At 41.7% G+C, this 13368-nt stretch overlaps 1 protein-coding gene across 4 annotated transcripts in view; it reads left to right on the top strand.

Annotated features, from left to right (window-relative positions):
* The window catches only part of JADE3 (jade family PHD finger 3), a 131810-nt gene extending 120041 nt beyond the window's left edge, over positions 1-11769 (top strand). For 3 of the 4 annotated variants that reach the window (XM_058659220.1, XM_058659218.1, XM_058659219.1), the window contains 3 exons: positions 4408-4878; positions 6771-6888; positions 8679-11769. In XM_058659220.1, coding sequence (XP_058515203.1) covers positions 4408-4878; positions 6771-6888; positions 8679-9598 — 1509 coding nt within the window. In that variant the 3' untranslated portion in view covers positions 9599-11769. Of the gene's footprint in view, positions 1-4407; positions 4879-5604; positions 5929-6770; positions 6889-8678 lie in introns of those variants that run through there. The other variant, XM_058659221.1, reaches the window with a different exon arrangement.
* Positions 11770-13368: the final 1599 nt, after the last annotated feature.

Raw genomic sequence — 13368 nt, 5'->3', positions numbered from 1 at the left:
TAACACAATGCGTAACTTGATGTTAGTGGCACTTGACGTAGTACTTGTTATTGCTCATATTATTATTTCCTAGAGTTAATCTGATTTTCCTAATGAGAAGCCCAAGCATTCATCCAGCCATACTGAATAGAATCATCTGACATTTGAGGTTCAGATAAAAGCCTCTTGACATTAGAGATCTGGACATGTCAGAGGTCACTTACAAGTATATTGAAATCAGAATAACTTGGTGGGTCATTGTAAGTTTACTGTCAGGCTAATAAGGGCTTGACTATGAAGGAAGTGAACATAAAAAAAAGAACACAAAAATCTTCAGCTAATAGGGAAGTGGTAAACAAATAAGTGCATGTACTTAGTGAGCCAGAGGGAAAATAATGAAATATTTAGATGATTTAGAGAAATGCTCCAAAAAATGAACAAAGGGGCCTTGATATTTTTCTCACAGATTTCAAATTTTTCAGTAGAAATTGTAGAAAAGACAATCTGGTCCTTCAGGAGTCTATATATGTAGTTGGTTAGAAGTTGAATAATATTCAGTGACATCTCTTCATAGACCTAAAGACCCTTAGGGTTAAAGAGATCAGTTGGGCTAATGGTCAGTATTGGTATTAGAGTTTCTAAGTACGTGATGACTAAAGTGAGCTTGTTGGATGACTTGGATCATTTATGACATTGTCTCTGTGAATCAAAATGATCTGCCACCATTCATTCATCTGTTCATGAATTATTGGAGATTAAGGTCAACCGAATGGACACCAACCTGTGGCAGAACAGGAACCACTGAGGACATAGGCACTGGGCCCTTCGTGTCCCAGACAGATGTCACCTAATTCTTGAGAAGAACAAAAAGACACTTTTCTGTTTGAAAGCAGCAAAATATTCCTTTAAAGAAAAAAGAAATGCTCTAGTTCCTACATCAGTCTGTGATGTTCTTTTTCAAGGTTTTTATCCAGCCATGCTATCTGATCCAGTGCTCATCAAACAAAAAAACTCTGCTTATGAATGTGAATGTGTAATGGTAGCATTTTCTCTCTACTAAAAGTATTTCAAAAAATATTTTCTGCAATTACAGCATAATCCTATAGAGGAAATTTTAAAAGTAAGCAAATCACAATGAGATACAACTTGATATGCGTTAGAGTGGCAATAATAAGGAAGGCAAACAATAAGCACTGTTGACTAGAATGCAGAGAAATTGGAACCTTGTGTGTAACTGATGGAATTGAGCATGTGTTGTGCAAAAGAGACAGTTCTTCAGAACATTAAATATAAAGATACCATGTGAATTAGCAATTTCACTCCTAAGTGTGTACCTGCAGTTGAAGAACCTAGGAATCCTATCAGGTTCAATAATTGAGTAGAAAGACTCACAGAACTCAGAGAAGCTATTCTACTCACAATTATGGTTTATTGCAGTGAAAGAATGCAGATTTAAAATAAGCTAAGGAAGTAGACACATAGGTAGAACTTGGTACCAAAGAGACCAGGAAGGGAGCTTCCAGTTACCCTCTCCAAGTTCAGTCAAACAGACCATGCTTATTTCTCCAGGCGCAGTATGTTATAATGTACACAGGGTATTCTCGATGCAGAAAGTTCAGTAATCCTTAGTATTCAGATTTGATTGGGTGTTAGCTGCTTAAACACAGCTGACCATGGTCAGCAAAGCTGACCTTAGTCTCTGATCCCTCCAAAGATCAGGATGATACTCTAAGGCCCAAAGCATCCACCATAAATCACATCATTAGCAAAAACTATCTGACTTGGCCCAAGGCCTCTGGCTAACAGAAAATACTCTTATCAGGTAGTGTGTTCCAAGGGCTTAGAGGTTACTTCTCAGAAGCTAAGGGCAAAGGGCTAACCCTCTCTTTGGACATGATTAATACTTTGCTGCACAGTACCTAAGAGAAATAAAAAATATGTGTTCACGAAGAAACTCACGTGAATTCTCATAGCAGTACTACTCTATAATAGCCAGAAAAAGGGGGAAAAAGACTCAAATATCAACTGATAAATCAACAAATAGTGTGTCAATGAATGAATATTTGGGATCCATAAAAAGGAATAAAGTTGTAATTCATGTTACAACATGTATGACACTTAAAAACATGCCAAGTAAAAGAAGTCAAACACAAATGACCACAAGTATATGATTTCAGTCATATGAAATGTCCAGAAAGGGAACATGTAGAGACAAAGGTAGAATCGTGGTTACTCAGGGCTAGGGTTGGGAACAGAGAATGAGTAAAAATGGACATATTTCTTTAGTAGAGGTGATGAAGATGTTCTGAAATTAGATAGTGGTGGTGGTTGTGAAATTCTAAATACACTGAAAACCATTAAAATACATACTTAAAGCTGGTGAGCTTTATAATTACATGAATCTCAAAATTGTAAGTGCTAGCTGTCTCACAATGACAGAAGTGCTAGTTCAGTTAAAATTTTTTTTAAAGAATTTTAAAAAGAAAGATGTTTTGAAAAGAATGGGCGTAAATACCTCCTCTTGTCACCTTGGTAAAAATAAAGTTTTTATTTTTATGCATTTATTTTGATGCAAAAAATTTTAAAGCCATGCATAGCTTTTCAGTTCAAAAGCTTTTTGAAATCCATTAATACATGCTTTCATAATATACATTTTGAAGACCTTTCATTTCATATACATGGATCCCAAAATTTTTGCAGCACAATAAACTAATCATTTATTTCCATTTTCTGTGGACTTTCTCATGTGTTTTAGAGAAGAGTAAATAGGAACTTGATGCCAGCATTCTATAGAGTTAAACCTGAGAGAAATAATTTTTATTTATATATGTAGTATGTATATATGTCTATATCTATGCTAGAGGCAGAAAGAGTCATATAACAAAGCTCCCATTGACTGATTCACTCCCCAAACATCAGCAACATCCAGGTCTAGGCTAGGCCAAATCCTGGAACCCCAAACTAAATCTGTGTCTCTCACATGAGTGATAGGGAGCCAACTACCTGAACCATCATCCTGTCTCCCAGATTTCATATTGGTAAGAAACTAGAACCCGAAATGAAGCCACAACTCAACTAAGCACCCCAACAGGAGATGTGTGCATCTCAGCTGGCATCTTACCTTCTAGGTCCAACACCCATATCGGGTGATTTGTATTTAGTTTCTGAATGGTAGTATTTTTATGTCATATGTCCAACCCCTGGGGAAATTCTTTTACGTTTTCATGTGTGTGTTATTATATAGCCCTATATCATATATTAGCTATCGTAAAACAGCATTATGGAGGGTTAGGGGTGGTATGGGGGGAATCCCAGTACCTATAAAACTGTGTCACATAATACAATGTAATTAATTAAAAAAAACAGCATTATGCCCAACACTTTAATCTTTTGCAAAAGAATTCCTTTACTACCTGCTTTTTAACATTATTTAGAGATTTATTTTATTTGTTTGAAAAGCAGAATGACTCAACGAGAAAGAAAGTCTTCCATCCACTGTTTCACTCCCCCAAATGCCCACACCAGCCAGAGCTGGGTCAGGCCAAATTCACGAATCCAGAGCTCAGTCTGGGTCTCCCATATGGGTGGCCCATCTTTCCAGGCACATTAGCAGGAAGCTGGATCAGAAGCACAGAGTGGTTAGGACTTGAACCAGGCACTCTGATAGGACATGTAGGTTTCCCAAGCAGTAGCTTAATCTACTACACCACAAAGCCTGCCCTGCTACTTACTTTTAAAATGTCTGACTAGTTTCTTAGCCAAGGGAAAATAAAAGCTACCCATAAAAAAGTATGTCTTGAGTTTTCATCATCCTTGTTTTCATGAGGCTTCTCAAACATGTGGAAGTTCTAAGGGTTACTTAGATATTGGAATTCCTGTGACTAGTTTAGAACTAATGGTTGCTCTGGTAGTAATATTGACTTTTTATTTGTTCAAAAACATTCTCTGGACAAGTTCTTATCCAATAGTTAATGGCAGTTCAACAGTTCGTGATATAGCTGCTGTCTTTTAAGACCTCTGAACAAGATTTTGATAGTTACAGTACTACAGGCATACTACTAGAAGCACCATTATAGAAGCATACGATATAGATATAGATACGGTGATTGAAGGGACACAAAGATACTACATGGTTATTCATGGTTATTCCGTCACAGAAGGCATCTCAGAAAAATTTACAGCTTGAATTCTGGAGTTGAAACCCTAAGCAGGGGAGTGGGGGGAGGTGCACTGGGGACGTTGGCATTTTTAGTTTTCTGGTTTTGGTATTTTCCATAAGAACAAACTTCCTGAGTTACTTGAAAAGCATGTGTTGTGCTCTGTTTAGGACTAACTTTGTCTTTTGCTCCCTGAAAACTTTCAGTTTCAGCCCTGAGACATGGAGCTCTCCCTCTCCTCACAATTTTGACACCTCTGTTCTTCCTGTAGTGTTCCGTGAAAAGTTGTATCACTGCCTTCCACGTTACCTGTGCCTTTGAGCACAACCTGGAGATGAAGACCACACTGGATGAAGGGGATGAAGTGAAATTCAAGTCATACTGCCTCAAGCATAGCCAAAACAGGCAGAGTCTCAGGGAGGCTGAGTTCCCCCCTTCTAGGGCCACAGAGCAGAGCCAGGCCAAAGGCGAGAAAATCAGCCCCAGGGATCAGAAGCTTCGGGAGCTAGAGGAGGAATTCTATTCCTTTGTCCGCGTGGAAGATGTGGTGGAAGAGCTGGGGATGCCCACACTAGTTGTGGATTATATCTATAACTACTGGAAGCTGAAGCGCAAAAGTAATTTCAATAAGCCATTGTTTCCTCCAAAGGAGGATGAGGAAAATGCGCTGATACAGCCAAAAGAAGAAAACATTCACACCCGCATGCGAATGTTTATGCACCTCCGGCAAGATCTGGAACGGGTAAGGTGACCAACTGTGACTGATTCGGAAGTCTTAGTCTGTATAGAAATGGAGGGCCCATTCCCACTTGAAAAATAGGGCTTCCCAGTATCATTGCTTCTGTTCAGATGTCATTGTGGCCCCAGACATTAGGCTGTTTACATTTTTGGCAGGCACATTGAGCAGATTGGACAGGCCTCATTTATATGCTCTAAACTTTAAGCCTGATGCAGATTCTATTTTGGTTTACTTTTATTCACTTCTAAGCCTAAATTGGCTCAACTATATTTTACTAATATACTTAGGAGACTAATTTCATTCAGGGAAGTGTTAGATCAGGGTTTCTCAAACTCAGCACTGTGGACATTTTGGGCTGCATAGTTGTTGTAGGGGGCTGTCCTTTGCTGTAGGATACACTAGAAAATATTGAGCAGCATTCCTTAGCCTCTACTCACTAGATGCCTCTAACACCCCCCACATCCACACACCCAGCACAACAGTCAAAAATGTCTCCAAATTATCACCTGTTCTCTGGGGGTCCAATCACCCCTGGTTGAGAGTCACTCCACCTAGATAATTCACTGTAACTCACCTCGATCATACCCACTAAATCAGCTGCTATGGGGGTTTAAAGATAAGTTATGCCCTGTTGTTCATTCTAAAGAATTGCATAATTATAAACTAACTTGATTTGTTTCTCTGCTACCAAAATTTCTCTTTAAAGATTTATTTATTTTTATTTGAAAGGGAGACTTAAAGAGAGAGGAGGAGAGAGAGAAAGCGAAACCTTCTACCAGCTGGCAGGCTCCCCAAAAGGCTGCAAGGACCAGAGCTATGCCGGTCAGAAGCCAGGACCCTGGAACATCTTCCGGGTCACACACATCAAGCTACCAAAATTTGAAAGAAAATTGAGATATCTGGCTCACTTTCAAAAAGTTTAAGGTGTACCTGTGAAGTACTTATTTATTCTGTTGTAAACAGTGTTCTATGAATTATATAAACATTAACTGATTAAATCCTAGTGTGCCTCTGAAAATATACTATTACCATACTTGTTATAAATATATTTATTTTATTGGAAACAGAGTTTCAGAGATATCTTTCATCTGCTGGTTCACTCCCCAAATGCCCACAACGACCAGAGTTGGGCCAGTCCAAAGCCAGGGGCCTCCTTTGGGTCTCCCACATGGGTACAGGGGCCCAAGTACTTGGGCAATATACTAATGCTTTCCTAGACCACAAGCAGGAAACTGCATTGGAAGTGGAGCAGCTGGGACTCGAACTAAAACCCAGTGCCCACCCATATGGGATGCCGGCGCCACAGGCAAAGGTTCAGCGTGCTGCGCCACAGCACCCACCCCATCCGTGTTTACAGGTGAATAAACTGGAGCACAGTATAAAAAGGAGTGAAGATTTCACTCATGTGGTTGTAGAAACTTGGATGAGCTGAAAGTATGAACATAAAAACCACTTCCACTCTTCTCAGCATACTTTCATCCTGCTGGTCTGGCACTTCTTAGAAAAGTAGGTGTACTGGATCCAGCATTGCCATCATTTGCACTCAGGGATCCGAAGGAAAGGCTGAATTGGTAAAACTCTCAGTTGGCGTTCCAAGCCCGGCTATTCAGATAAATGTTAATCCCAGGATACCACAGGTAGAGTAGGTTTCAAAAGACTATCGTGGAGCCTTTTGCTGGTGCTGCTGATTGATAATGGGCGCTATGATCCCACCATTGGCTATGCCGTGCACATTCCTATGGAGTGGCTCTCATTCTGCAGCCCTTGGGTTCTCTCTTCACCAACTCCCCAGCCCCTCATCTGACTGCAGTTGTCTTCAGTTTAGCTAAACAACTTCAACTGTCCGATTGTTTAATATGATGAACGTCTCTGCTTGCTGGGCATTGGGCTTTCAGGTCCGAAATCTGTGCTACATGATAAGCAGACGTGAGAAGCTGAAATTATCACAAAACAAACTACAGGAACAAATCTTCGATTTGCAAGTCCATCTTATTAACCAAGAAATTGCTGCAGGTAACCTGTATGTTCAAGGTGTACTAATATATATGTCAACTCTGGTTTAACCTGTTTTAACAATTTAGATTGAATGCCAATTGTTTACACTGAAATCTCTTTTAAAATTTCATCCAATATATCATTTGCTTCCATCTAGTACTACTATAGCATTGTAGTATCAACTCATAAGACAAGAAATCCCAGGGTGAGGTTGAGGGTATTGCAGGTCTAAGACAGATGACACACTGTGGACTCAGAACTGTACTAGAAGATAGAGCAGTTAGCAAAACTGAATCCTCAGCTGTGACATACATTGCTTACTTGCTGAGAGAAACAGGACAACATAATGATAGCGTCTTAGGCATGGGGAGCTTGTCTGGAATGACAACAGTCATAGTGAGCGATACCTGCAGCCTCGCTGTGTCTCATTTAACACAAATGGGTGGCAGAGCCTGCATAACTAGAGGTCACTGGACAGGATGTGCAGAATCACCTCCTGCCATGTGCCAGCCACAGAGCAGAAGGAATACTCAGAAGTGAAGTGTTGGGTAGACTGTACAGGCTCTGAGGGTATCTGGTAGTTGCAAATGCCACAGAGTGGCATACAACAGCCCAGCAGACCTTTCCAACTACAGGAGCAACACAACAGACAAAAACAAGCAGAACCAAAGGGCAATAAGGAAGAGTTCCCTCATCCCCTGCATGCTGAGGAAATTGGTTCCTGGTCACATGGCTTCTGATCGATAAGAGCCAGCCTCTCTGCAGCTTGCATAGTTTACCTTTGGTGGAATTGGAGCAGTAGATGTTCAACACGGACCCTCCAGGATTTGGGGCATCTAAAAGATGTCCTCTCAGTATTTTATTTTTGAGGCTAGGATAAGATGGTAATTGGAAAAGGTCAAGTAATATGCAGAGGAATCCTTTGGTAGTGTTTTTTGTTTTGTTTTGTCTCTTCTTTGCTTGGGGTTTTTGTGGGTTTTTGTTGTTTTGTTTTATTTTTGTTTTGTTTTGTTTTGTTTTGTTTTGTTTGAGTTTCAGAACACTCAGAATAATAGAGGAAGATCTAGGCTGTGACTGTACGGTAACATTACCAGGTAGCTGCCTGCTAGTGCTCCCCAGGCCACACCTGTTGCCAGCCATTGGCAGACATATGATTCTTTTATGCTTGACGTACCACTGCAATATCTTTTCCACAGCTCCAAAAATTTGTGGTCAGGATGTTATTCTAGGTTGAGTTCCTAAAATCTACAGGTACTTGTAATGCCAGGTCGAAATGCATAGCATACCACATCTACACTACCATAACCTGTGCTGCATTTCTGAATGTTTATATGGGCTTTGCTTTAGGGAGGTCTGTAGATGTTAGAGGAGGGGATCTGGAACGTCTGGGCTTAAGACACGTGCTAAGCTCTTGGTAGCACCCACATATGCACTCAGACATTGGGGAGATACTATTATATATAGCTAGTGATGCTGTGTTTGGAAATGGGAACAGGCAGATTTGCAGCTGCAGGAGATGCTCTGTGTTCGTTTTTATGTCCTGAGAGAGCAGAGAACAGATTGGAAACATTACCATACAGCAAACAGTAGTATTGCTAAGTTTTCATCTGAACCACTCACAGTTGCAACCTCTGGTTCAGCTTACTGTGGCTAGCTGGCTCCACTGTGGTCTACCTCCCTATTAAAGACAGGGGGCTCCTGATAGATTTTGAAAAGTAAAAGTATACATGTGCCCCTAATTCTGCTATAAGCACAGACTTTGTTTCTTAAATAAGTTGCTAAAATGAATCTTTTCTTTTTGAACTCAGGACTTCCTTTGACAATTACACCAGAAATCTCACTGTTCTACCCCCCACCAAGAATTACCTTGAAGTTAAAAATGCCCAAATCAGCCACGGAAGATTGCCGAAATGGTTCCATAGAGACTGACCACCAGTACTGCTCTCGTGACAGCTCCTCTTCCGCTCAGGACATAAGAAGCCTGCAGGCCCTTCAGGAGTCTCTGGAAATGAGAGTGCAGTCACTCCAAAGGCTTCCACAAGAGAGCAAGAATAACTGTTTGCCAGCCACTCTCAGCCATTCCAGAAGTGGAACCAAGGATTCCAGCCCCAGCTGGAGAAGTTCAGCTTTGGAGTTCCACCACGGGCAGGCACAGGGAAAGCCTATAGTCCTTCAGGAAGCCGTCCAGGGCCAATCTTCCATTGGGAATGGGAAAAGTCAGCCGGGCGTCAAGTTTGCTGTATCTAATGGCCTGGAGGGCAGCTGGTCTGGGAATGTCACCCAAACCAACAGCTCCCAGGAGGTGTTCTCTAACCAGGAGACCGTGAGCACCCCCAACTTGGCTAGTCAATGCAGCTTTAGAAAATCCACTGTGGATCACTACAGCAGGTCATTTAAAGAGCCCAACAAAAGGTGGGTGAAGTCCAATGAGGACCTCCAGTGCTACATGAAACCAACTAAGAATGTAACCCCCAGGGAACAGTTCTGGGATATGCAGGTTCTCAGGCAGTCTGCAGAGCAAGCTCCCTATAATGAGAATGAGAATGATGGGTATTGCCCAGATGTGGAGCTGAGTGATTCGGAAACAGAAAGTGATGGAAATAGAGGAAAAGTCAGGGTAAAGAGAGAGAGCTCAGATAGGGAGAACCCTCCCCATGATTCCAGACGACGGGAGTATCATGGTAAAAGCAAGGCACATTCCTTTTCCCACAGTTCAGCACAGAGGTGATGAGACACTCTGAAATGATGATGTGGCCTTTGCCTTTGTCCCATAAATTGGGGAAAGCCTGTAGACCAAAAGCATTCTAGTGTATGTTAGAGGGAGTTGAGAACAGAATGAGAATTTTCCATGGTAAATTTGCTTTCAGTTTTTTGGAAAGATTTCAAGTCTCATTTTCACAAGCACATTACAAAAATTGCACATTGTCCAGAGGTTGGTTTGTCAGAGGTCATTGGGAATAGCTGGGCCCAGAGTATTTGTCGAATAAATACAGGACAGCTTTCCAATTACATTAACACATTGACAAATACATGTATCAAGAGTCCTTGCATCATTAACAGATTTGCAAGAGACCATGATTACCAGACACTAAAACTATTTAACTTTGGCAACTACAACATGTGACTCTCAGATCTCCTGTCTGTAGTAAGTTTCTAACTCCACTGGTATCTCTAAACTTTAGAGGAGAGACCAGGAGGATGACTCTCGGATACTGTCAAACTCACTACCCTCTTCCTTTGCTCTGTGCAAGGTTGAGTTCCTTTCACAGTGTCTTGACTTGTACTGACTCAATATTGCTACTGCCTACCAAGTGTCCAGTGCCTGTTCCTAGACTTGCTTGTTGGGAACGCACTCGTAACTGTTGTATTTCATACAGCTAACAAGTGTAAGAGGCTAACTTGTTGATAGTGTTTACAGAAGTACGAAAGTACTCCTTTCAAGGAAAATGCTCTGATTCTCTGTCTGGTCTTTTGTGAGGAATCCCAGAGCCTTTCCCAAAGTTGAGATTGCTAGGGTATTTGTACCAGGTCAGGGGTTTTGTGTTGTTGTTTTCCAATCAATTTGACTAAAATGAGTTTGGCTGACAGTTTTTGTATACCTGCTTTAATGTTTATAAAGTTTTTATTGAGGTATAATTAAATATAAAGTGCACAGAGGTTAAGTATTCTTACCTGCTTTAATTTTGAAACAGATTTTTATTGTCAAACAGAATTTGAAAGCATGTGTTTAACACATGGATATAATTTAGCTTTGTAGCAATTTTGAATCCAAGGCAAGTTCCCAAACAGAAAAGCTGGAGCCATTTTTTTTAGAAATTGCTTATTACTCTGTTCCCAAACTATTAGCCTTGATGAATTTTTGGGAGAAAGAGAATAATTATATTTGGGGAGGGTGAATAAAAACATGTCTGCTTCCCATTTAAAGAAGAGAGAAATGTTGCAGGTTTTAAAATGTGAAGCAGAATATGAGTCTCAGCTCTCTTTTCTTCTCAGCCTTAAGTTAATATTCTCTTTCTTCTGGTTTGGGAATGTGTAGTAGTTATAACATTTTCAGACCAAAAAAAAAAAAAAAGGTCACATTGAATTGTTATAAGTTTCTGACTGGAACAACCAGCCTAAGTGCCAGTCAGTCAAGCAAGGGCCCTCTCGCCATCCGTATGGAAAACTGGGGGTTCCTCCCCACCAGCTGCCACTCGGCTTTTGTCCATAAAGCCTTGTCCAAAAAGCCTTTGCTTTTTGCTCTCCTGTTAAAATGTGTGTATTTTGCTTCTCCCTCGACCACAAATTCAAAAATTGCTTCTGTGCCTATGTATGTGTGTGAACATGCCATAGCATGTTACAGGTGTCCTGTATTTTGTTTGAATGGAAAAAGCTATGAAAATTATCCACACGGAGGAAGAGCCTTTCCCCCGTTGGTGCACTGGATTTCTATGCTTTGTTCTTGCGTCCTCCCGGGTAACCGTGCATTTGGCACCTTCGTGGAAATGAGATTCTAATGGAGCTATGTTGTAAACTCCTGATCTCAGAGGCCAACGCAGGAGCCAGGCTGCTTTCCTGCCGTGCAGTTCCAAGTGAGAGGAAGAGCAGCCATCAGAAGAATGCTTCAGCCAAAATCCATAAGTGTCATCATTGGGAGAGGATTGACTACAAATCATTCCAGTCAGGGAAATAGAGTTATGATATTTTTACAGGATTTTCCTAGGTAAATGAAGGAGCCTTTCTGTTACCCCAAAATGCATTTGCTACGTTTTCTTGTTATTTGAAGTATTACCTCTAAAGCTTCTTTATTAATTTCTTTTCATTTTGTCTTCTATGGCCCTATTTTCCAAGATAAACTCGGTCTTTTTTCAGCTGTCTCCTTTTTACCAATACTTTTTCATTAAATTATGAAAACTGCTACCTGCTGTCAGTGTGCTAATTGTGTATGTTGGTGAATTGGTTTTTAAAGAGCTGGTATGTGTCTTTATATATTTTTAAAAGATGTATTCAGTTTTTTAAAAGGAGGAAGGGGAGGAAAAACAGAAGTTCTAGAAGCACAAATTTCATGATTCATGTCAATACCAGGGGACAAAGAGAATGCTGAATATTTTTATTCCATCCAGAATGCATGATGTAGACTCCTTAATAAAGCTTAAAAAAGAAAAAAGACCTACAATCCTAATTTTAAAATGACCGGACACATGGATCCTATCTCTTCTATCCTATCTTTTGATCAGACTCCACAAAGTGAGGCATCATTGACATGGATATTCTATTTTTTTCTTTAATTTTATTTTTGATGATGTTTGCATAGTTGAGAGGGATGTGCTCATGAGGACCACTGGTTAGAGTGGGAAGGGTCGAGAAAAAGAGGAAGGTAGATGAGACCATTGTTTCCCATTTTCTTTTTCTTCCTGTATCTGGGGAAAGTGGGGAGAGAAGGGAAGAAGCTGCACCCAGCATCCCAACCGCATCAGTACCCAGGGATGGGGAACGGTCACTGGAAATCATTCAGGGTTCCCAGTGTGGAGCATGTTCCAAGGGTACGCTCAAGTGGTTTCGATAGTTCTGAGATGCAATTAATTTCGTTGCTCCAAGGATGAGGAAATCCTTCCAAGGTCCATTGGCCCAGATACTTGTTGTCAGTACTTGGCTGGGAGAATTGTTCCAATTTGTTCGGCCCTCCATCCTCTGCTAGATGTCCTCTGGAGGCCCCAGTGGACTGTCTAATCCCCCTTGTGCATCTGGGCATGCCATCCACTGCTCCGTCTTCAGCAACTGAGGCGGCCCAGTTCTGCACATGCACTCCATGGTCAGACCACAGATCCTGCAGTTGGAGTTCCGAGTTTGGTGGTTCACTTGGGAGGGTCGCCAAAGAACCCTTATCTGAGATGACCTCAGACCTGACTCCTGTGTGTGCCAGCCATTGTGGGGTCCAGCTACGTCCATCAGCACATCAGCCTGCACACACACTTGTGGTTGCAGTCACCTGGTCAGTTCTGTCTCCAGCCCCATCTCATACACACACCAGTGGATGGTGCGGCCTGGCCCAACCCTGGTACCACACACTCAGCCCTCAAGTGCAACAGCGTGAATTGCAGCCCAGCTGGAGTGACCCCCCAAGAACTCCCACCAGGCCAGTCACCAGCCCTGGTTCCTCATGATGTTTGTACAACAGACTGGTCCAGTCCAACATCCCATTCAGCTTTTGTATATACCAATGGGTACTGCAGTGTAGCTCAGCCCAACCAACCCCACTTTCCAGCCCACACTTAATGCTAGCGGGTGCTACCACCTGTCCAGCCAGGTCCACTCCCAGGTCTGGTTCTCATGCTCATTGGTGGGAGCGGCAGGCCATCAGGGGGATGCCCACAAGTTCCCTAACAGACCTGTTCCCAGTCCTGGATCTTGTACTTTCCAGGTGGTTCTGCAGTCTACCTTGACAAGAATTGCCCTCATTTCCAGCCCCTGCAAGCTGACAGTGCAGCAAAATCCAACCAGCCTGCAGTTACTCTGGCT

Source organism: Ochotona princeps, chromosome X (genome assembly GCF_030435755.1).
Source record: "Ochotona princeps isolate mOchPri1 chromosome X, mOchPri1.hap1, whole genome shotgun sequence".
Taxonomy (NCBI): domain Eukaryota; kingdom Metazoa; phylum Chordata; class Mammalia; order Lagomorpha; family Ochotonidae; genus Ochotona; species Ochotona princeps.
Note: the sequence above shows the minus strand (reverse complement) of the source record. Positions and strands in the feature narration are given on the sequence as shown.